The following is a 25193-nucleotide window of genomic DNA, read 5'->3' as shown; positions in this document are numbered from 1 at the left end:
GAGAGAGAGAGAGAGAGAGAGAGAGAGAGAGAAACAAAATAATCAGGTAGGGGTAAGGGAACAATAGTCAGTCATTTTCTGCATCGATGCTTGCAAATACTACTTATGTGCAGATAGTGGGAGAAGAATAGCATGGAATTAGAAGCAGAAAAGGACAAGTGTGTGTGTGTCCATTTTTTAGTCCAGTGTTTTGAGGTTTCTGCTCCTTCCCTGCCCTTAGTCCCTCCTGGGTCTCATTCAAGGTAGCCAGTTGAACAAAAAACGTTTTAGAGCATAGTTAAGAGTCTATAAGCTTTTACTGTTATTGAATGCTCATGGTATTTTTTGCTGAATCTTTATCCATAAGGGAAACATAGAGTGCTTTTAATAAAAAAAATGGAGCCAATCAGAGACAATTTTCATAACAGTAGAGGTTATTGATATTGGCTTCCTTAGTTAATAATTATCTCTTTCCAAAACATCAAACTTTTTTTTGAAAAAGATAAGGAGGAGGAAATTGCAGAAGCGCATCACTTCCTAACGCTGAAGTAGCGCACTATCAATTAAAACATTTGGTGAAACATACTGTCTAAACGAAGATTGGAGGCCACTGATTACTATAAAACTAAACTATTCTTAAACAGTGATATTTTACTCCAGATAATAATCAAATAATTTAATCGCATGATTGCTGTAAAAAACTATAAAATAAGACTGAAGGGAACATAAAGCTCAGAAATAAAATTGTCGTCGTTATCATTACACTTCAGGAAAACATGAAAATATTTTTTTAATATTTCCCTTTTATGCATTAATGATGAGAAACTAGAATGAAGATGCAGACTGAGTCTAAAAAATGGTTTGGGCTAAAGAAACTGATGCTTCAAATTCACATAGATGAATCTGAAGGATCACAATATCAAAACAAGAGAATTTCTTGTATTTCTTAATCCAGAGTGAAGGTCAACGTGACCAAACCACAACTCTTCCATTTGAGGGAAGGAACATTACTGTGTACCTCCAAGGCTTGTCTCCAGGGCTGTTTTCCCGTGCTTTTCTCTCTTCCTAGAGTCAGGAGGGAATCACCATGGTATAAATTGCATTGCCCCACAACATGCCCTTAAAGCTCCAGGGAACAGGACCATGCTATGTTGTAGTTTGTACAGGTCCTTCATGTGGCACTGGAAAGTCATTGGCATTTTTTCTTTATTTTAAAGGTGCCAATCTCCAGATATGTGCTAGAGTGGTATTTGGACCCCTCCACTCTGTAAAGTCAGAGCATTCAGTCCCTCCCTCCCTCCCTCCCTCCCTCCCTTTTCTAAAGGAATGTCAACCTACCGGTATCAGCTGAAAACTATAGATGACAGCAAAGAGCTCATCACTTATCCAGGTAGTGATTATCTGGAGATGGGCAACCAGATGCAGCTACTGAATACATTTTTATGGATTAGGAATTCAAACAAGGACTTGGGTATGTGAGAAAGGTGTATGTTTGTTGTTATTGCTGTTTTAGCTCTCATGTATATTTACTTACTATCGCCTGCCTCTTGACCTGCTGACTACTTGATGGAGAAAACAGAGTTTTTCTCTCATTTACTAGGCATTTGAATTTCTGAAGCTGAGAGGCAGCTGCTGGAGAAGTGCTGTTGAAGAGCTCTATGTTGAGGAAGCAGGTTACATTCTAGGATAGAATAAATGACTTCAAAGAATATTTCCTGAGGAGAGGTGAGCAGTTAAAACGTAAAGAGTGAGAGGGTGACTTTGATGGAGAGAGGGAAGATCCATTATAAGGCAACTAGGAGAAGAAGGCCAGATGAAGGGGAAGGAACAAGAAGCATTTCAGATACTTCCTATCCAAATTAATGTGTAGATAAAAGAGAGAAGAGGAAAAGGACATTTAAACTTACAAGATTCTTTAACCAATTTTAATAAAAAATAGTTTTAGGCACACCTGGTACCTGTTTCTTTGTATGGTCTACCTCATATGGGCTGACTCAGAGCGTGCCCCCAAAGGAATAGCCCTGGAAAGGGAATTCCCAGCCACATAAAAGATAAAGGGAGAGTTAAATGTGTATTAAGTCAGGAATGTTCTAGTCAATTTCAGCATTTCCCCCTTTCTGGCTGACCAGTTGACCTGTTCCTTTCAAAAGGAAAAATCAAAGATTCTTCTGCAGAAACTGGAACAGGCACCAACCCAAGGACTGGCCAAAGGGGACAATCTTATAGGCCAACTACCGGTATAACAAGCCACCCTTGATTGCTTTACGTTAAATCTCCTCCACACTGTATAGATTGGTCTGCAGTAAGGTCTCCCTCCATTTTTCCAGGACAACTGCTACCTCTGGTGCAGACCACCTATGAGATGGAGGTTCCAATGTGAATGTGAAGCCAGGATAACTGAAGCCAGGATAATTGGGATGCAATAAGCAGCCTGAGGGGATGAATCCAAATTTGGGATAGTCTACCCACATCCAGGGAGGAGACGACTTAAACATGCAAGTCCAAGCCACTTCATTCTACTTTTTATATGTAGATGAGGTTATGTGTGGTGTACAGCTTCCTGTATCTATTGAATGACTTCTATACAGCTGATGAACCTTCATTCCACAGGAATTGTATGGTTAATGTTGTTTTATTATTATATGAAAAATTATATAGTTACTGTATTTAAAATTGTTTAAGTGACATCTAGCTCTGACATCTCCTATACCACCTTTATAGATTAAATTGTCTTTGGAGTACAGCTAGTAACTATGGTGATTGTCTCTACTTAATATTATATAATGCTTGAGATGATGGATAGCCAAGAGAAGAAATAAATGGATCATAGAACAAATCAATCCAGAATTTTCAAATGATCAGGCCCAAACTATTGGACTTTTTGTACATTATGTCCTGACCCAACTCCTTTGAGGAATCCATACTGACAGAAAAGCTGAAGTAAAGAGAAGAGGATGATTAGCAGCAAGATGGATGGACTTAATTATGACAGCAATGAATGAAGCACTGAGAGACCTAAAGGTCAAGCTGAAGACAGATCATATATGGGTGCTAAGAGTCAATATAGAGAATGACCCTAAATTAATGTAATGATTAACCATTTATTCTAGCCTGTTGCTGTGCATACATTGATTCACTGAACAAGAAATGTATGATATTTTCATTAATTTTAGTTACTTTCTTTAAAAAAATATATTCAGCATATTAAGTACAAATTATTCCACGTGCGCATTCATGCAGGCTTTCAAAATCTGCTCCGAAGGACCTTACAAATAGGATGATTTAACATATGTAAATATATTGAATTAGCATATATTAATATATAGTATGTGAGTAGATTGTTTCTTAGAACCCCATTTTCTTCTTCATTTTTATGTGTTGTGCAATATTCTTCTCATGGATCAATTCTGTGATTAATAGAAATGACACGTCTTCTGTTTTTAATTAACTCCTGTAAATTTTAAACACAGTTAACTTATTTTATAAATAAAAACCTGATGAATAAATTGTAGCACTTTGGCTTAGTTTCTCTGAGATCCATTAACTGGGTAAAAATAAGCAGAATTTAGGTATATGAAGGAAAATACATTTCATGTTAACGTGAAAATATCCAGATTAATTTTTCACTTTCCTGGATGTAGGAATGTGTTGTTCCTTTCATTGCCTACAGCACAAATTGTCATTTATATATAACAGGGTTTCTATTATGGGGAGACAGGAGGAGGAAGAAGTATTGTATATGTTTGCCGCCTTGAGCTAGTTATAAAAAGTAATAAAGGTGAGATTAAAAAAAATCTAATAAATACATACAATATTTGGATATATTAAAAACTTCATTATATCATGATTGCAAAGTTATCATCTGCAATTTAATGTCATAATCAATTAGTAGATATTTGTATATAACTTTGTAGGTTTAATTTTTCCCCAAGTTGTAAATTAATAATTAACTGTTAAAAAATTCTAATAATTCACTTGGGAAGGCATTGAATTGGAATGTGAAACAGAATACAATCTTGAAAAGTCAAATACCCTGAATACAATTCTTTATTCAGACTCTTTCTCTCTCTCTCTCTCTCTCCACACACACACATACACACACACCATTTTACTTTTAAAAAATTTACACCTGATAATTCCAGCCATCTATGTTCATAACGATTATCAATTGTGGTTTCTGACAAGCATGACAGTCCCTAGTATAAAACTCTAAAGACTTTAGAATGACAAACAGTCATACTAAAAAAAAATAGATGTAACTCTATGTTGAAAACTTAACACTATCAAAAAAGATTTCTATAATTTTATTCACCTCATATATTAAGTTCCACAGCATCCTAAAGACAAATACATTTTCTCAAGTCAATGATGATCTGAAGACTGTGATCTACATGTTTGGAAATTATTGGAATGAAAATTTAGCATATACATTATCGTCTGATAGATAAAGATTCCCAAGCACTATGCCAGCTTGGGTACTTGACAGGAATTCTATTCAGAAACGAACGAATAAGCTGGAAAAAAAAACATTGTTTACCTTCTCCTGGTAATGCCAGTACTGATGTTGTTCTGCTTTGCCTGCCCTCTGAATTTTTATTGGAACAGGAGTGAGAACAAGGTGACCATTGCGACCACTCCGTCAGAACACAATCCATCCCACAGGGTACTTCACAAGTTGTGGTTTTAGAAGGCGATGGAGAATCAGCACAAAAATCATCAGCTACATCCTCACCTAAAAAAAAAGAAGAAGCCAACATAAAATACCTTGAGCAAAATAAAGATCATTAGTATCACTATGAAGAATAGGATAGGAAGGAACAAATGTTCCTCAGTTCATACATCTTTTCCTTTGTGTTGACAAATGCCAGGTGTGTGCAATGTACATCCTCCTACTTTATAGGAATTCAATCACCACCACTTTCTTTGGGCCAACTGCTCAAACTTTTTAAGAGTGCAGGGAGGGCAACACCTCATCATCCATATATTATTAATTTCTGATGATGATGATAATGTTAATAATAATAATAATAATCTTTATTGATTAGCCCATGGGCCATATCAAAGTGCAGAGTTCCAAATGTACGTTATACTAAAATGCAGTAAAAACAATTTAGAATGGAATTAGTTAAAATACAATTTAGAATAAAATAGAAATAAAATACAATTTAAAATAAAATTGGGATAAAATACATTCTTACAATGAAATTAGAATCAAATACGGCAATGTAAGACGTAGATAGATAAAATATGATAAAATTATATTTCACAATCACCCCTACAATCTACCCCAATCAGTCTCACATATACCGATCTCAGCCGAACCATTTTGCTCAGGTACTGTGTTGTGTTAAAATTTCCAATGACTATAAGCCCCTGGAGGCATAGCAATGCAAAACAATAGAAGTCACCATATAACAATAAATTACAAGAGACCTTCAATACATGCTACTATATTAGGGTCTGACCTTATTGAAATATTGTCATGCGTGGATCAGAATATCTTTGCAAAATAAGAGAGGACATAGTTCAACTCCCTTGACTTGCCAGTAATCACATTTATAAGATGCAAAACCATATTTTTGAAATCTCCTACAACAGAGGTCCCCAACCTTTTGGGCACCAGGGACTGGTTCTGGGAAGAGAGATTTTCCGCAGAACAGAGGGGGCGTGGTTTCACGTACTGCCTGCATCCTGCGGATCGGGCTTTGCTTGTTTGCATGGACCAGTTTGTGGCATGCTGGGGACTGGTGCCAGTCCACAGACCAGGGGTTGGGGATCCTTGCCCTACAAGTCATATTTAAAAAAGGTCAAATTCAAAACATCTATTATTTCATTTTCAGACTTCCTAGAGTCTTCAAAGCATTATACAATTAACCCACTACAGTGAAGTAGTTAGATAGCTAATATTTTAAATGAAACTATTAAAGTCCCCAAACCATAATTGAGGTTGTGTGTGTGTGTGTGTATATATATATATATACATATACATATATCATACATACATACACACATACATATGCATACATCATACATACATACATACACACACACATACATATACATATATATTAGGGCCACAAAACAAGTATCAAGGCACTCATAAAAAAGGTGGGGTCTCTAATTGTCAACTGCAAGCTTCAAAAAAATATGGCAAAGATTTTCAGTAAAAGTTTGATGAAATTATGTCCACTGAGAAGCTGAACCAAATACTTAATAATTCTGATCACAGAGCAACTTAAGAGAAGTTTATATGCTCTCTTTAAAAGATAAGGGAAGTACACATGTTTAGTTGATTCTGGCCTTTTGGGGCACTTTAAAATAGAACATGGTGATATGCATGCAAATAAGACACAGAAAACTGGACCTGAGTTATAGATATCAGCTCTGAACAATTCCCCAGTTTGAGCTCTTTACATCTGAAATCTGTATCCCTGTACAAACATTTTCACTCTGAGTAACTTTCCTCCTCCCTCAGGATATCTGCTTTTGTTATATTTAAGGAACTTAACATTGACCCAATAGAGGCAAGTAATTTAAATATGAAGAGGAGATAGCAATAAAACTCAGAAATGCACTTGAAGGAGAAGGAGAAAAAAAAGAGATTTGGTTTATGATGATAATGTAGAGAGAAGAGATCTACCGTATATTTCTTTGTCTTTGCAAAAAGACACGTTGCCAGTGGAAGCAGCTGTCAAATGTGCATCAGTAATTTCTACAGTTATATTTCTAAATGAGAGCAGCTTCAGTCTCTAAAATCCAAAAAAAAACATTTCAAGAATATTATGGGGAATAATAAAGAGAATTGAGAATCGAGCAAGCAATTATGGCAAAATGGATGGATGCATATCTCTCTCTCTCTCTCTCTCTCTCTCTCTCTCTCTGACGTCCTTGTGTGATTGAAGATGATGAAGCTTAGCTTTCATGATCATTGTATATTTATTTTAGCATGCTGAATGATGAAATAAACGTCAAAATAAACAAGACTTCTCATCATGAATGAACATCAATCTCTTTCCATGACACATTTGCCAAGATTCTCTTGCACCTGTCATTTAGTCATTCTCTGAGAATGGCCTATTGTAGCAACACCACTCTGGATAATCTAGCTGACAGCAGATGAGCTAAAAGGGGAGGGCAGGGGCAGGCGAAAAAGAATTAAACCATGCACCAATTATGTGCTTGTCTCCACAAGTCATCCTGATATTATAGCCTTGCAAGGATTTTGAGAATCTGCCTGGATGGCAGCTGTTACTACATTCTGAAAACTAGAGTCATGAAAAAGTTATAGAAAACCCTTTAAAGTTATTTTAACCCTGGGAAATTTTGATGGGTTACAGGAGCCAACCTGTAAATTAGTATGTAAGTAAATAAATATCCTTTCACTGTTTCTATTTAAAACAAGTGTATCACAGATTTGCTCTGGGAATTAGATCGGCAGTTTCTAAATTTGATATATAATAAACAAGCAAAAAAAAAATCTTATTTGCCACATTTTTTCAAAGAAAACACAGACTACGTATCCATCTCCCAACTTTCAAAGCTACAGTTCAGATAATTTACATTTTATAATGTTTCTTCTATTCCATATGGACAGAAGTAAAAAATTCTAGCTTGTAGTAATAATGGTACTATTGCTATAACCTCTAAAACAAGGAATAGAATTACCGAAGAAAAGAAGAACTAACGTGATCATGGGTTTCAAGTTATCTCAAGAAAATATTTATGCAGGTGAAAAATAAGGTATGTAACAAGTGCTGAATATCACCTGCTTCAGCACAACTTGAAAAAGCAATATTGGAAAATAATTTTATAAGAATAACACTGGATGGTTTGCCAAATGAATTATACAAATCTTTTATTCAAAATCCCAGTAGATGAGAAATGTAAAACAGTCAAGGAAACAAGAATGCCAGAGAGGAGTTTATTGGAGTTTCATCCTATCATATAATGTTGCCACCAATTTTCATATCTTATAAAAAGGTGACTTTATTCTCACACTGGACAAAAGTGACTGAAAAGAAAACAATCCATTTACCCAAAATTCATTGATTACAAGACATCCATAGCAACTGCCAAACATACATTTCTAATTTCTTTTGACTTTCCTCAAAATAATAAATCGTAGATGATGAAACAAATTATTTGACATTGGCGTTCTGTTTATGGAGATCCCCAGTCATCCAGGTCATGGTCGTCCCAAAGGTGCTTTTCCAAAACTGGACTTTCTTTGTTTTTCCTTGAAGATGTTTCGCTTCTCATCGAAGAAGCTTCTTCAGTTCTGACTGACTTTTGAAGCTTCTTGGGTGAGAAGCAAAACATCTTCAAGGAAAAACAATATCTTCCTTCTCCCCCAGCAGACAGCACATAGCATTATTTTTTGTGGTTGTTATATTGTCCCAAGCAATGTTGGACTGTATATAATCTTGCAACCAGGCACTAAAAAAAAGAAGATCCTGATTTGCACTCAAATGACTAAAGCAATGGTTTTGTTTATTTAATGGCATGCTGTCCGTCAATATTACTTCTTGTATCTATTCTTGTTCTCCTTGTAAAATAATGAAACAACCATTAAAATACTATGCTTGCTATAAAAATTTATATCTCATTTAAATCTTGGGAAACAATACCAATAAACATTGAGTAACTGCTTCTCTATAACAAAGATGTCAGAAGATGGTAGTAAATTCAGGAATGGAGACAGAAGGAAATCAAAGTTACCATTTGCTTGCTAACTAATAGCAATTTTAAATCTTTCAGGATAAATTGTCTTAATGGGCAAAAATCTACCCTCAGACATCTAATTAGCCAAAGGAACTGTTCCATTTAAATACTAGGTAACAATAATAATACAATTTAGGAGGAAAAGATTGATTTGATATAATCATTTGTAATGTACTCAGCTCTTACCAATGTTGTCATTGACTTTTATTTCCATTCTGAGCCACCAAATCAAATACTAGTAATTCTAGTCTTATAGCATTGCCTTGCCAATGGAAAAGCCTACATCACACAGACATTGCTATCTGGATGCTAGTTTCAGTTAACATAAATCCAACAAGCCGTGTTGTCAGTTTGTCAGCGTAACCATCAGGGTGGGAAATAACCCAGCACTATTTCAGAAATTGAGAGAGGAAAGGAAGTTAGGGGAGGGGAGCAAATAAAATAAAGAAAAGAATTAGAAATGTCAGAGAGAGAGAGGGAAAAAAAAAGCAAAGAAGTAATGTTTAACAAAGGGAAAATGGAAAATAACATGAACGTTTCAGAGTATGTGGACATGCTTCAGGGAAACAGGTAACAAACATAAGAAAGGAAACAACATGAATTTAAAGAAATGTCAAAATGGCTTTGTTGTTTCACACGGTGCAGAACTTCATGTACCGTAATTTGTAATATAAGGTTAACTGATGGCAAGGAGCACAAATAATTCTAAAAGAGAAGTAGATCCATTCACGGGATTGTATCTAGTGGAAATTGGAATAGAACGCAGAACATTTCATTCATTCATTCATTCTACAAAAAACTCAAGCTGGCAAACATATCCAACACACCTTCTTCCTTCTATTTTTTCCCAGAACAATCCTTTGACGTGAGTTGGGCTGAGAGAGAGTGACTGGCTCAAGGTCAGCTAGCTGGCTTTCGTAGTTAAGTGGGACTAGAACTCACATTCTTCTGCTTTCTAGCCTGATTCCTCAATCACTAGACCAAAGTGGTTCTCAATGGCCTTTCCATCCTAGAAACACTTCCAGGACTTCCCTTCCTGTTTCAGAGACTAACCAGAGATGATGCTTTAGCCCTCTTAACTTTAACGATGGAAGTCAGTGTAATTTAAGAGTCTTCCATCAGCTGAATGCAAAGTGGGTTCTTACTAGAGTTTGGGGAACATTGTTCTTTGCTCGGTTGCTTTTTCTTTCTCTAATTCTCTCATTTTTCTCTGTCAGGTTTTGCTCAATGATTCTCTTTATACATCATAATCCTGATAGCCATGGGGACTTTTCTCTTTATTGCCCTCCTCTTGGGCTATCTTTTGATAGATTTTTTTTTAAATGGCTGATCTGGCAGTTTAACTCTCAGTTCTTTCTCTTTGATTTTTAATATTTTCTATAGTAGCTCTTTGATTTCGGGCCAATATCCCTTTGCAGATATCTTGTAATTTTCTTAAATTAATAAATGTTTAATAACTATACAATCCACAGAGAGAAATCTTTCCTAAATTCCCTGCAACCAACCTGCCTTTCCCATTCTTTCTGAACCTTGAACAGGTTAAAATCCTCCATTATTTCTCTGTGACCTGGGTGGAAATGTGTTATTTTTATCCTGCAATGCTAGGCTTCAGTCCACCTCAAAATCAAATCTTATATGAAAACCCTGGGAGGAAAAAAAACATCTGTGTGTAAAATCCCTCTATCCTTTGCAGTTCCATTTAATTATTCTTGTTCTGCTTTTACAATTGCAAATAACATCTTTCTTTAATTCTTCCTATTCCATTCCTCAGTAGTTATCTGCCAATGTACAGATAACACAATCTTTTTTTTTTTAATGTAAGCATTATGAAGTTGTAACAAAGCAAGGTAATGAAACACACTGGGAAACATTTTTGAATGGTTTCCATACAATTCTAGGCAAGTCTGCCCTTGTTCAGTGAGAATCATTTTTGCCAAATGTGCTAAGATTCAAGAGTCACTCATGCAGTATGAAGACAGAGGTAGGGATGGGGGTGAAGAGAGAAAGAAGCATTAATGAAAACTGAACAAACTAGAAAGTATCCCGTGAATCCTACAATTCAGCCCTGTGAACTCCACTGGGATATCATCAGAGTTTTATGTCATATGGAAACCAAAGTATGTTCAACCATACATAGAAAGACTTGGTTTCTTCCAAAAGTCATACTATTAATAACCCTGGGACCAATTGTTATGGAAGAGTGCAAGGGATAGAATTCTTGATGTAAGGCCATGCTCATTAAGCTAGGGTGATAATAATAATAAATAATAATAATAATAATAATAATAATAATAATAATTATTATTATTATTATTATTATTATTATTATTATTATTTTATTTATATACCGCCCTTCTCTTGGAGGACTCAGGGCAGTGAACAGGGCAACCATATAAAAATACAAAAAATACAAAAGTTAAAAAAGAATTAAACATATGCCCAAGCTAAAAAACAGTAAATACATATATTAAAAATGACAATAAAAACCCAACCCATCCCCCATCAGGCCAAGCCGGCTTGTTCAAATAAATGCGTCTTCAGATCGCGCCGGAAGGAGCGAAGGTCGGGCGCCATCCGGAGCTCCACCGGCAACCAATTCCATAAATCCGGGGCGCCCACAGAGAAGGACCTCCCCCTGGGGGCCACCAAACGACATTCTCTGATCGGTGGTACCCTAAGGAGGCCCTCTCTGTGGGAACGCACAGGGCGGAGGGAAGTTGATGCCGGCAGCAGGTGCTCCCTAAGGTACTCCGGACCCATGCCATGTAGGGCCTTGAACACCATTACCAGTACCTTGAATCTCACTCGGAAGACAACTGGCAGCCAATGCAGCTCACGGAGCAGAGGTGTAACATGGGAGTATCGGGAGACTCCCAACACAACTCTCGCGGCTGCATTCTGTACCAGTTGGAGCCTCCGAGTGGTCCTCAAGGGCAGCCCCATGTAGAGATGTAGCAGTTAAGCTGCTAGAAGAGATCCATATCCCTCCCTTGAAGACATGGGTCACTATCTCTCAGCCCCAGCTATTTCACAGGATTGTTGCAGGGGGGAAATGAGGACTGAATGCTATCTGGAGCTCTGGATGGAAACTGAAATTTATCAAATAATTAAATAAGTAGAATTGAACCAGTAGGGTTTCATGATATTAATGGAACTCTAAAGCCTTTTTTATTTTTTCACCTGTTGATTCAGGATTAGTTTGCCACAGTGATTCTGTTCTTGTCTGCTAGCACATACCAAATGTGAGGAAGAAAGGATCAAGTATGAAGGATGGCAAGAAACTTTGATGTATTCACGCACAAGTGACAACTCAGACCACCATAATTGTAAGCCATTTCATTTGTACTTTTCATCTGTCTTTGTGCATTACACAGAGACAACAACAAATTTAACTGAAAATGGTGTATGGATGATCCTAAGGCAGAACAGAAAAATGCACAGTCTTAATAAATTTAATAAAGTTGAGCCCTAGTGCTAACGTTGAGGTGATACCATTTGATAAAAATAGACTAGACCATATCACTGTTCTATCAACATACACTTCAAATTAGGGCTACAGAGAAGCTAGTTGTCCTAGCAGGGTAACTTTTGGTTTTATCTGGAGGTAACAAGTTTACAAATTCACATGCAGCATGAATAATGCCTATAATCCATTGGGAAAAGCACTGCTGAAAATCAGAGAACCAAAGGAGGTGTTGGGAATACCTAGTCAGATAGGGAGGAATCAAACTGGGAATTAATCTTGAATTGTAGTGCAACCACGTGAGATCCAGGAGTGATCTCCACTAAGTTCCATTGAACCTTACCTGTTCCAAGGAAAGTCAAGCAGTCTGGGAGATTCCTGTATTATAGCAGAATATAATAGTTTGAACTCTACATGGATGTAGCTGCTTGCGCCTGCCATCAACTGGAAAACTTACTGAAATATGAGTCTGAACAGATGCCAATCTATTAATGTGCTGCTGGATCTATGTCATTCAAGTGTCTTGATAGCCAAGACGTATTTTTAAACAAGAATAATATGGTATATACACAAAGACATAGTCAGATTGATTGTGATGCATAAATGGAAGGTACTCTGGGCAAAGGGAATTAAGAAGAGAGCTATTATGATTATATATCAAATATTACCGTATATATAATATTAGTGTAAATGTGGGTCTTGGAAGGGTGTCTACTATTCCTTTGAAAAGAATGACTGATCAAACGATGCTCCTAGTTTTTATATAATTCTTCTATTTAGGTGAAGTAGAGATGAGCACTGCCCCGACTAGTGGAGTAAAATCTGCACAGACTTCTTTACCCTTCTATTTACATGGCAAAGAAACATGAAACCTACTTGAACAGAAGCTCCATGGGGGCATCAAAACACACTGAAGACCTTCAACTGGTGCCACAATTCCACCTATTTGTGTTTCAAACTCATTTGATGAAGAACAACCACTTTACTGCAATAGCTGAAGCAGAATTCTACTCTGCATTCTATTATACTCCATTATTATTTGAAGAGTTCACTGTCATTAACTACGTTTTATTGCCATTTCCATTCGAGATAGGTTCCCTTCTCTAGATAAATGCAACTGTTTAATTCAACTGAATACATTCATACAGCAAGACCTACACGTCATAACATGAATGTTATCTTTATAGCAGGCTTCTGTTTTGCCTAAAATTTTAATTACATCATTAATAATTATGCTATCATTTATAGCCAACATGGCATGTTTCCTGAGGAGCCATTTAAAAAGTATTAAATATCAAAGCAGCTTTACCTCTATAACTGGTCTGATGATTATATTATAATAACCATCTAATACTACACACAATTTAGTTATGATAGCATCTATAAAATGGGAAAGGATCATTCATAATACTCTAAAAGGAATTAGTTCCTCTGAAACTTCTTTTCTTGGAGCTGTTAAAATGGCGGAAGCTTCCAAAACTCTTTAAAATGGACCACTGGAACCTGTATCTATGCCTCTTTCAAGGACAAGGCTGAATCATAAGGTCCATATTAGATATTATTCCACATTTTCTACCAGTACCTCTGCATGGAGATAGGAACTGTGGGACATACTGTAGATGCATACAGTAGTGCAAAAGGGCACAGCCTCTAATCTGCAAAGCCCTTTAAATATTTTCATCAGTTGTAATCAACTTGTAGGAGAGATGGGTGGCATAAAATAATAATAATAAGTAATTATATGGGGGAAATCTTAATATATCGGACATTTGTTAATATTAGAATTATAATTCCATAAGAAAGGCTGAGTGCCAAAGAATTGAAGCTTTTGAACTATGGTGCTGGAGAAGACTCCTGCGAGTCCCTTGGACTGCAAGGCGATCAAACCGGTCAGTCCTAGAGGAGATCAACCCTGACTGCTCTTTAGAAGGTCAGATCCTGAAGTTGAAACTCAAATACTTTGGCCTCCTAATGAGAAGGAAGGACTCACTGGAGAAGAGCCTAATGCTGGGAAAGGTTGAGGGCAAGAGAAGAAGGGGACGACAGAGAATGAGGTGGCCAGATGGAGTCACTGAAGAGTAGGCGTGAGCCTAAATGGATTCCAGGAAATGGCAGAGGACAGGAAGGCCTGGAGGAACGTTGTCCATGGGGTCGCGATGGGTCGGACATGACTTCACAACTAACAAGAACAAGAATTATAATTAAATTTTATATAATTTATATTATTATAATGGCCTCACTAGTTTTTTGTTTGTTTGTTTGCATTTGAAAAGGAGCAAACTGTACAAATCAATAGTTCACTAAAAATTGTGAGGAATGGGTTAAGTTTATCAGTATGCCCCTCCTAAATAGCATGGAAGAATGGGTAAAAGTTCCTTCTGACACATGAGCTCCCTGGAAAACAAAGGTCCAAAAGCAAACCCCCAAACTCTAGATTTATTTAAAAGAGGGAGGAAACAAAAGAATACTTGGAAAACTAACAACTTCCACATGAATAGTAAAATGTAGAGGAAGGAATGAAGTCTAACAATCAGGTGATCTGTAAAGGACTATATTATTTATTCTTTAAATCTATTTCTGGCCTCTGTGCTTATTTCTCTTTGTTTATGAAAGATTGCTTTCATTTCAAAACATTTCTAACTTCTTCCAGTTTGATTCTTAGTGTCCACTGTCTCTCCCACCAGGGTCTTCCAAAGTCCATAACAAACTTGCTGTGTGCTAATATAATAGATGTAGCATGTACAAAGAAAGCTTGCTCTATTTCAACATTTTGAAGAGGGAATTCAGTCAAAGCTTCATAGAGGCCATACGTACAATACCATTTCATGAGAGTTCATTTTAAAGCCTTAGGCCGGCTGCTCAAATTCCCAAACAATTCACCCACCATCTCCTCTGACTGACTTTCTTTCTTCCAACCATCATTGTAAGATAACAACATTTTCAATAAGATAACTTCACTACCTCATGTCTGAAGTCCTATTGGTGACACTGTAAACTTACAGAGAGGAGATCTCGGAAGCTTCTAATATCACATTTAGAATGAGTATCTTTTGCAGTTTAATAGAAAACAGAGAAATGCAAACTGAATTTGCATCCGCTTCATATTGTGGATTGCACATAAAGGTCTGAATTACAGAGGGATTCACATCCAATTACCGCCCAATCCTTGCAGTGAGTAATCAGAAGTAAGTCTAATGAATTCAGGGCAGTTTGATTCTAGTGAAGCATGTACAGACTCATGGCTTTAGAGACAAACTAGGTACAATTATGCTAATGGCAGATTTAACAGCCATGTTCTTATTTGCAGACCAATTATAAAGTCCACACCTGATATAAGGCAGCCATAACACTACAGATTGTATAAGGATAATGACCTGATTGTTCCAATCTTTTGAACAATAAATGTGTGCACTACTCAGCTGGCAATTAAAAGAAACACAATAAATATGTACAAAACAGAAATAAAAACAAGTTAAAAATCTCAGCAAAGTATTGATGGTAAAATCTGAACCAATTTCCAAATGGAAGAAGCCAAAAATTGTTGTACAATGGCACAGTCCTCTCTTTGTTTCTCCTCTGCATATAATTCCTTTTTACTAATATATATTATTTATATATATATATATATATATATATATATATATATATATATATATATATATATATATATATATATATATATATATATATATATATTTCCTGTTACTTAATAAGGGGACAACCACTTCGGCTTATGTGGTTATTAAAAAAGAAGAAGTGCTATTTGACAGCAACTGCTGTCTGCAGGATAAATTTCCCATGTGCATGTTAAAGCAATAGGAGCATAGGCAGGGAAAAAATATTAAAAGTTTCAGTATGAATAAATATTTCCCTAAGTATTTTGTCACAAAGCTCCTAATAGATGGTGTTCAAAATTCAGAACACATCAGCAAGCATGATTACATTACTGCTCCAATTTATTTCTCTCTCATGCATGACAATAAAATATTACCTTTGAACTTTTATGTAGCATAGCTGAGTGAATTGAGTGTATGCAGGCACAACAAAAAAAATATAATGAAGCTTTTACTAATTCTATCAATTATTGAAGCCCTCACACAGCAAATAGAATCCTGCTGCCTTTGTACATTCTTAAAATCTGGCTTGACGATATATAATTGAGGTGTTCAGAAGCACAGCACCAAAATCAGCCCAGGTTTTGCACCTCTGCTAGCAATGGAAGAGCGCATCACTATTTTTTTCTTTCTTTTCATGAGCACCATAAAGTTTTGGCTGGCCACCTAGAGTCAGACAATTCCAAGATTTAAATTCTTGGAAATGTAAGAGATTATTTTGTTCTCATACAATTTTGGGAATGCCTCTTGACTATTAGAATATTCTACCATAAGATATTCTTATTACATAGCCATCACCATGTATTTATCCAAAGAGTTCCACAGCACTCATTTGGAGCAACATAATCATAATATCTAATAGTATACATACTGTTCATTGGTGGAATCCAATATTATGAGGAGTTCCTTTCCAGAATAATGGAATATCCCCTTCTCCTGGATAAAAATATGTTCCTTTTTCTTCTTCCCTACAAGTTCCCTAACGCTACAAGTTTATTTACAAGGAGAAAAAAAGAGATGACTCCCCCTGAAGTAACTTCTGTTAATAGAAATCAATTACTGAATTTCTTCCATAAGAGTATGGAACAACACTTTTATATTGATGCTATATAATATATAAATTAGTCTTCACACTGTTTAAACTTTTGATTTTTAACACTGTTAGACCTTTTTCCCTGTAGTGGATTAAACTGGAAGATTAGATAACAACTGAGATTTTCATTAATAAGAAGTATTAGACATATGAGAAGAAAATTGTTCATCTGTGTGGTAGAACAAAAAAAATGATTAAATCACACCATGAAGTTAATACATTCAATTAAACTATAAATTTATCAGAGTAACAACTGCAGCACTGAATTGCAGATGTATTCTGGACACATTGTGCTTTTCCCTTATCACTGAGCCAAAAGGACGCCAATTCTGAAGAAACTCACTCTTTCAGGGAAATGATAGAACAGAAAATCAAATTTATATATATAACCTATGTCTGTGACTGGGAATCCACCACTGCCTCACTATTCTGCAAAGTCTGATATTTTTCAATCAAGAAAAAAATCATTATCTCCTTTAAATTGCTTCAAAAGCTAAGCTTCACCATTGATCTGTATAACTCAGAGCCATCTATCCTATTTGGGAACAACTGTCAGGATAGTAGCAGAGCTCAAACCTTTTACATTCACCTCATAATTATGGTGAAGAAATAAGTTAGCCTTCTGTCTTATTTGGGAATCCATTTGTTCAGGAAAAATAATAATGAAACAAGCATCATTAAGTGCTTTAGCATTGTTAGCCTTTCTGGGGAGGAGGAGGAGGAGGAGGAGGAGGAGGAGGAGGAGGAGGAGGAGGAGGAGGAGGAGGAGGAGGAGGAGAAAAGAATAAGACCCCACTCTTGCCAAAAGTACTATCCATCCTACATTTTTCCTACTCAGATGCAAAAGTTTACACTTCATGAGCCTTGGTGGAGCAGTTTACACTTCAAGAGCCTTGGTGGAGCAGTGGGCTAATGCCTCCTTAAGTAACACCAGCTGCCTGCAATTAGTGCAGGTTCGCATCCCACCAGGCTCAAGGTTGACTCAGCCTTCCATCCTTCCGAGGTAGGTAAAATGAGGACCCAGATTGTTGGGGGCAATAAGCTGACTTTGTAATAATGCCGCTTGGGGTGTGTGAAAGCCCTAATAAGCAGGCATATACATAGAATGAAGGCTACTGCTAAGTTTGTAAAGCCGCCCTGAGTCTTCGGAGAAGGGCGGGATATAAATGGAATTAAAATAAAATAAATAAATAAATAAAATAAATAAATAAATGTAAAATTCCATTTCGCTGCCTAAGCCAGTCTAGATCTTGTTGAAAGATCTCTCTTCCTTCTAAAGTATTAGCCATCCCTTTCATCTTTTGTGTCATCTGCAGACTTGACCAGTGCCCCCCCAAACTCCCTCATTCAAATCATTATAAAAAAAATGACAGAGCCCTGTAACACTCCACTCAATAATTCCCCCCAAACAGACCTAGACTTCTTAATGATTATTTTCAATGGGGAATAACTCAGTCGTAAATCTGTCTAATCGTAGTATCATCTAGCCCTTATTTACAATTTTATCTAGGTCTAGGAAATTTTATATAGACAGGGCACTCTGTCGAAGGCATTGCTAAGATTTAGATACATTATGTCTGAAGCATTCCCTTCATCTACTAAGCTAGAAAAGAAGCAGATAAGAATAGTCAGACTTAATGTCTCTGGAAAACCTGAGCTGGCTTCTGTTTTGTTCCTATTCAAAGGGTACTAAAAAAAAAAAACCACGTCCAAGAACAATTATGTAATTTTAATGTTTTAATGTAGTTTCATACTTACAGTCTTACCAACTGGATTTGGGGACAATGTTTGCACAGCCATTTCTTAATATTGTATATATTTATAATACTATCAAGAGAAAAGGAAACCCTCTGTTGAATTAAATAAGGAATGGCTGTGGAACTGTTACATGTTCTAATTCATGTTTAAATACTTTAGTGCTAAGAAGAAAATGTTCTGGCTGGGTTGATGTTATGCAAGAACTCTACTGTATTTGTGAACTTAAAACTTCTTAGCAAAGTTTTCAAGTGGTACTTTAATATGCAGAATATGAGATCTCATGGCTGGTAGTTTACTGTATCTGCACTCAACTTCATTTTAAATTTACAGAAGGGATTAAATTAATCAGATGATTACACAGAGCATCTCTCCGACATCACTTTTCATTTTGCTATGAGTCAACTTTACATTGTTCTCATGTATCTTGCATTAAATCTAGTGAAGTAAACGTGGGAACAAATGAGGGGTGGGGAAACCCACCCTGCAAGGTATCTGTATATCTGAATGCCCCATCCAGTGAATTTGCCCAGGAAAACAGATATTGGGAGAGGATTAGAGTTTTATAAGACAGTTCTCTGAATTGGAAAAACAAACATTCTCTCAGCAGAATTTCGCAAACCAACCCCTTTCCTTCATATATGACAGATCATCTCCTGCAATTCCCAGCAATGTAGCATGTGCTGACTAGGCTTATGGGAGTTAAAAGCCAACATATCTGAAGAGCACTAGGTTGTGAGAAGTTGCAAATGTAAATACAATCTTTTGTCATGGTTCTGACAGATGAAACCCTTCAAAAGTACTTCGAGGCATTGTTTACCTTAAAGAATCTTTTATTCGGGAAACAAAGTATCGGCATTACATAGTTGAACCCCAAAACTAAATCCCCCTCTCCTGGATACAAAGTAACAAAGTACAATTCCCACCTCCAACAAACAATCATAAACCACATTCCCCAATTAGCTTGAAGTATGGGCTTCCTCCCCAGCTCTCCAGCCCACCAAAACGCTATCAGCTCTGGGCCCAATGTCTTTGGGTTCCCACGGCACAATTGTAATTGTTATGACTAGCTGGACTCTCATCCCATTCCCTCCTCCCAGCATCAACTACCGTATTTTTCGGACCATAAGACGCACTTTTCCCCTCCCAAAAGTGGGTGGAAAAATGAGGTGCGTCTTATGGTCCGAAGGTAAGCGAAAACACTTGTCTCCCGTTCAGTCAACGCAGTCCATCAGCTCCATTGGAGAGACGTGATTGAATGAAGATGTGGAATTCTCCGCCCCGCCCCTGTGATTGGTCGGCAGGGGAGGAAATACGGACATGCCTGCCATGCCTTCTGACTGCCTCCCCCTCCCTGCGCGCGCACATTTTCTTTCTTTTACCTCGCTGCTAAAGAAATAGTTTTTGCTAAACTAAACCTCATAGGCGACTTGCCCCAACAAAGCCGCGAGGAATTGTCCCTTCAGGTTTCTCTGCGAAGTTTATTGGAAGTGATTTCCCATTTGCAAGGTAATACTGCTAATCGTTTGAAATTGCTTCGGCATCTTAGAAAACCTATTCAGGGAAAAGAAACTACTGGTACCTTCCTTTCTTTCTTTCTTTCTTTCTTTCTTTCTTTCTTTCTTTCTCCCTTCCTTCCTTCCTTCTTTCTCTCTCTGTCTCTCCCTCTTCCTTGCTCCCTCCATCCTCCCTCCTTTCTTCCTTCCTTCCTTCTTTCTTCCTTCCTTCTTTCTCTCTCTCTCCTTTCTTTCTTTCTTTCTTCCTCCCTCCCTCCCTCCTTTCTTTCTTCCTTCTCTTCCTTCCTTTTTTCTCTTTCTTCCTTCCTTCTCCCTTCCTTCCTTCCTTCCTTCTTTCTCTCTCTCTCTCTCTCTCCTTTCTTTCTTTCTTTCTTTCTTTCTTTCTCTCTCTTTCTTCCTTCCTCCCTCCCTCCTTCCTTCCTTCCTTCTCTCTCTCTCTCCCCTCCTTCCTTCCTAGTATACCGGTACTATTTGGTTCAGAATATTTTTTTTCTTGTTTTCCTGCTCTAAAAACTGGGTGCATCTTATGGTCAGGTGCGTCTTATGGTCCGAAAAATACGGTAATTCTAAAAGCATAGAGAAAATGGCTACATTTTCATCTGTTGTCAAAGCAGGAACATCCAATGTTAGCAGCGTTGATATCTTTATTTATTTTTCAGAAGTTCCTCAAGATCTGGCTTTGTCATCAGGCCTGAGGGTCTCAGGGGAATCACTGAGATGTTGATATAGCTCCCTTGCCAATCTAATCTCTTGTGAGTTTTAAATAAATAGTATCTTTGACACGTCCATTGTTTTATATCTTTTGCTGTACACTGCCCAGAGTCACTTCTTGTAATGTGAGCAGCCATATAAATTTGACAGAGAAGTAAATAAATAAAACATCAAATGTAATGCAACATTCTTTTTAGTTCTATTATCTTAATTTTATATTGTCTTTCAAATATTGCCTGTAAACCGCCTTGACTCCTTCGGGAATAGGGCGGTATAGAAAACTAATTAAATAAATAAAATAAATAAACATCAAACTTCCCCTATTTGCATACATTAAACAATAAGCTCATTCACTAATGAGCTATCCTGAGACCACTAGGAGTTGGACCTTCAGATATCATCGACAGCATGGTTCTGTTGTCTTCTTTCCATTATATGTTATTTCATTATTAATTTATCAGCAGTGAATTCAGCTTAATTCCATTTCCCAAGCAGCTGAAAAAATAGATCTTGAAAAGATTTTAGCACAATAGGAAAATATGCTTCATTTGCCAAGGATCCCAGGATCAGTCCCTGAAAATCTACAGCAATGTTTCTCACTCTTGACAATGTTAAGATGTATGAACTTCAACCCCCAGAATTTCCCAGCCAGTGGAAAGTCCACACAAGTTATCAAGGCTGAAAAATGTTGCTTTAGGCATTTATTATATATTAATATAGACAGTATTGACTGGAATCCCACTATTGTGATTTGTAAACTATGGTTTATACTTAATGTGATAGTGTACCTAATGTGTAAATAGTGTTGAATCCAATCATGGTTTAGTGTGATGGGTGAATCCAGACACTGAAATTAATGGGTCAGGGATTTGATCTTAGCTATTTTTTGTTAATTTTCATGTATTTATTGATTTGATCTTTTATACCATAAATCACTCAGAGTGTGTGATAGCCAATAAATGAAATAAAATAAAATAAAATAAAATTTATATGTTTATTTAATACATATTTAACAACTGTTTGAATAAAAAGCCAAAGTTCCCCCTGAAACCTAGCATGACACAAAAGATTTCTGGGCATTGTCATCCTGAATTACATTCATAATCCATCACTGCCATCAATTTGTACCAACTGAACTGATTTCTTTGGATCAATGTCTTGCCCAATTTCAATCATCCATTTTACACAGCACAATATTAGATTATATTCAGAAGATATTATTAGAGATATTTGATTATTCCCTGTGCATAATTATGTAAATCTGTAGCTTGAATTTTATGCAGATTTCCTATATATTATGTTTTTTTTCTTTTGTTCAATCATGTCCAATTCTTAGAGATTGCCTAGACCAGTCCCTGCAATTTTCTTGGCAAGGCTTTTTGGAAGTGGTTTGCCATTGCTTCCTTCCTAGGGTTGAGAGAAAGTGACTGGCCCAAGGTCACCCCTCTGACTAGAATTCACTGTCTCTCAATTACTAACCTTAACCACTATACAAAACTGGCTCTCTGTATGATTAACAATATCTTTAAAAAAACACTTAATAATTTATATAAACAGGACTTCCACAGATGTACATAGTTATTATTAAGTGGGTTAAGTAAGAGTTCTTTTCATAATCATAGATCTAAGTGGCAAAGCTCTAAAAAAAAACAGGCTCCAGGTGACTTGTTTCAAAGGAGCATCTCAAAATAAATTCTGGAGACAAAATAGAAAATAGACTTTAGAAATATTATGCATTTTATATTTGCAATGACCCCTTGGGAATGAGTTGGGAGTTGTTGGGTCCCAGATGTGCTATTTGTGACAATGACCAACATCATGTGGGGGTTAAGATCACAAATTTGTATGCTTTGCCTAATCCTGGCGTCTCTAAATGGAAAGGCTATGATTGCACCTCATGATGATTATACATTTTCCTTGATGCAGGTGACCTCGCTTCTTAAAAACAGCACTTCTCTGCAAAGGCTTTTAAGCTCTAAGCACTCAGGCTAGAATTTCCATTAAGTGTGAATGTCCCTTACCAAACAATCTAATATCCAATTAAAATTGAGTTTAAATAAAGTACACAAGCCCTGTCTTAGGCAAGATGACAAATTCCTTACAAGACCACTGAGTGCCAGGGAAAGGAAGCTCTGCACCCTTTCAAGAGGTTTGCCCATCTATCTCAATGTCCCAAATCATGACAAATGCTAGGACAACAACTTTCCCTTCCCCTGTCATCATCCATCTTTCTAAGGCATTATTGCCTCAAATTCCAATGATGAACCTCTGTAGTCACTCAGCTGAGCAGCCAGAAATGTATTGCTTCTACCTGAAAATAAAATTGTCCCCTGAAGGAACTTGAATGGACACAAAGGCTAAATTCAGTTTGGGATGGTGGCCGGGAAGAAGACACTTCCAAGCGATACGTGGACAATGCATCACAATTGTACACTTTGTTGTTATTTAAACAACATTCAAACAGCTTTGATCAGTTGAAGTCTCAGTTTTACAATATTTATAAGCATAAGAGATTTTTTATAAACATAGCTTACTTATCTGGTATTAATAAGAACACTGAACAATAATAATGAACAGGAAACCGACTTTTCCTTTTTTAAAATAATCTCTGAGGGAATTGAGATAGCTGCTAATAGCAGTGCTTTATTAAGCTTATGTTTTATCATTATTCTGCTGTAAAGTGCTCTAGAAAAACTACAAAACAAAACAATCATCCATCCTCAGTTAAGAGAGTTCTCGAATGCCACAAAGAACAATCTGCACTACTTAAGGACGCAAAAGGAACAATGTTGCTCCAGTTTTCACTGTAACAATTGATAACTGCTCATGTCCATGCCTACCACATTTTTCTTTTGAGCCATATCCAAAACCTTAGTATAAATCAACAGAGCCTGGTTTTATTCCTCATCCTCACCAGTGCCTAGTGAGGGAGTTAAATGTGCTGCCCTTGAGGACAAAGACACAGTAGCAGCTAACATGGTCTCATTTCAAACTGGCCTAACCTACCTTCTTATCCTATCATCCAACTCATCGGCCTAGATTAGCTGACTCAGGAATTCTGGGAATTAAAGTACATGAGTCATAAAAGAGCCGAGGTTGCCTACCCCTGGCCTAGAACATAGGTTTTCAGCCCAAAATGTATGCTTTCATTCAGCCACAGATTTTAAAAAGTAGCTGTTCTGTGCACATGTTTAAAAGAAAAACCAAAAATACAAACAAAACAAAATCAACACTATAAAAAAACCTAAAAATATAATTAATGTTAAACAGTGACAAATAACATAGAAAAAAAATATTCAAACCTGGCTGATGCAAATGTTCAAGAAATAAATTAAAAAAAACAATGGAGAAATTGGGCAACTCACACTATGTCTCAATTGGATCACAAATCAATTGATTTGTTACAGCTCTGGTAAAAGGTTGCAAATTATAAATCTCCAAACATTTGATAAAATAAAGTGGAAAGCAACTTATCCATGCAGGAACAGTTCATGCATGAAATGCTTTATACATCTATAATAAGCCAGGGAATTTTATCCAAAATAGGACCTATGTTCTAAAAATACTTTACATCTTTATTTTAAAAAGTCATTGGTCTTCTGTGTTTACTTGAAGATATGGATGATATAGAATAATAATTTTATGTGTAAAGAAAAGCCAAAATCAATAAGGTATTATATATAAAAGATAGTTATAGCCTATTAAAACTCTCCTATTTGTCTGTTATAACTTTCAGTTAGGTGAAGTGGTGCATAATAGGGTAACAACATTTATATCAAAGTATCTCAAATGTACTAACTTAAAGAATGTATACATTACTTCTGTGTAATTGAAATCTGAAGGATGTTCACAGCAGTTGTTCACACACTTGGTTACATTCACAAATCAGAATCAGTCACTGGCAACCATGGATCATCATTCAGACACTTCCTGCCAGCTTCCCATAAGCAAAGTCAATGGGGAAGCCAGCAGGAAATCAGAAGTTACTTATGCTCCCACTGTTTTTTTGTCCACCCATTCTGTTGCTCTGTTGAGGGAAAGAAATATCTCTGAAAGGATGATACAAAAGGTAATAGATTGTCTAGTGTATAATTAAACCCTTTTCAATCAAGATTAGGCTATGTTATGGTACTGAAATGACACTGGTTGTGCTTGCAGATAGCTTCTGGAGGACATGAGATGAAGTTATCTCTAAGCCATGCTCTCCAGAGCAGCTTTCCTCAGCAGCTTTCAATACCATTAATTATACTCTACTTCTGGTCAGTTTAAGGTATTAGGAGTGGTACCCAGATTGTTGAGGATAATGTGCTGACCCTGTAAATTGCCTAGAGGGCTGTAAA

At 36.6% G+C, this 25193-nt stretch overlaps 1 protein-coding gene across 1 annotated transcript in view; it reads right to left on the bottom strand.

The window, feature by feature from the left end:
* THSD7B (thrombospondin type 1 domain containing 7B) overlaps positions 1-25193 on the bottom strand; it is a gene marked incomplete at its 5' end in the record, with an annotated part of 477345 nt that overhangs the window by 234850 nt on the left and 217302 nt on the right. The window contains one exon of the mRNA XM_081346642.1: positions 4517-4711. Coding sequence (XP_081202768.1) covers positions 4517-4711 — 195 coding nt within the window. The remainder of the gene's footprint in view (positions 1-4516; positions 4712-25193) is intronic.

The sequence above is a fragment of the Vipera berus genome, assembly GCF_964194415.1.
Source record: "Vipera berus genome assembly, chromosome: 1".
NCBI classification, from domain to species: Eukaryota; Metazoa; Chordata; class Lepidosauria; order Squamata; family Viperidae; genus Vipera; species Vipera berus.
This window is presented reverse-complemented; position numbering and strand designations above follow the sequence as displayed.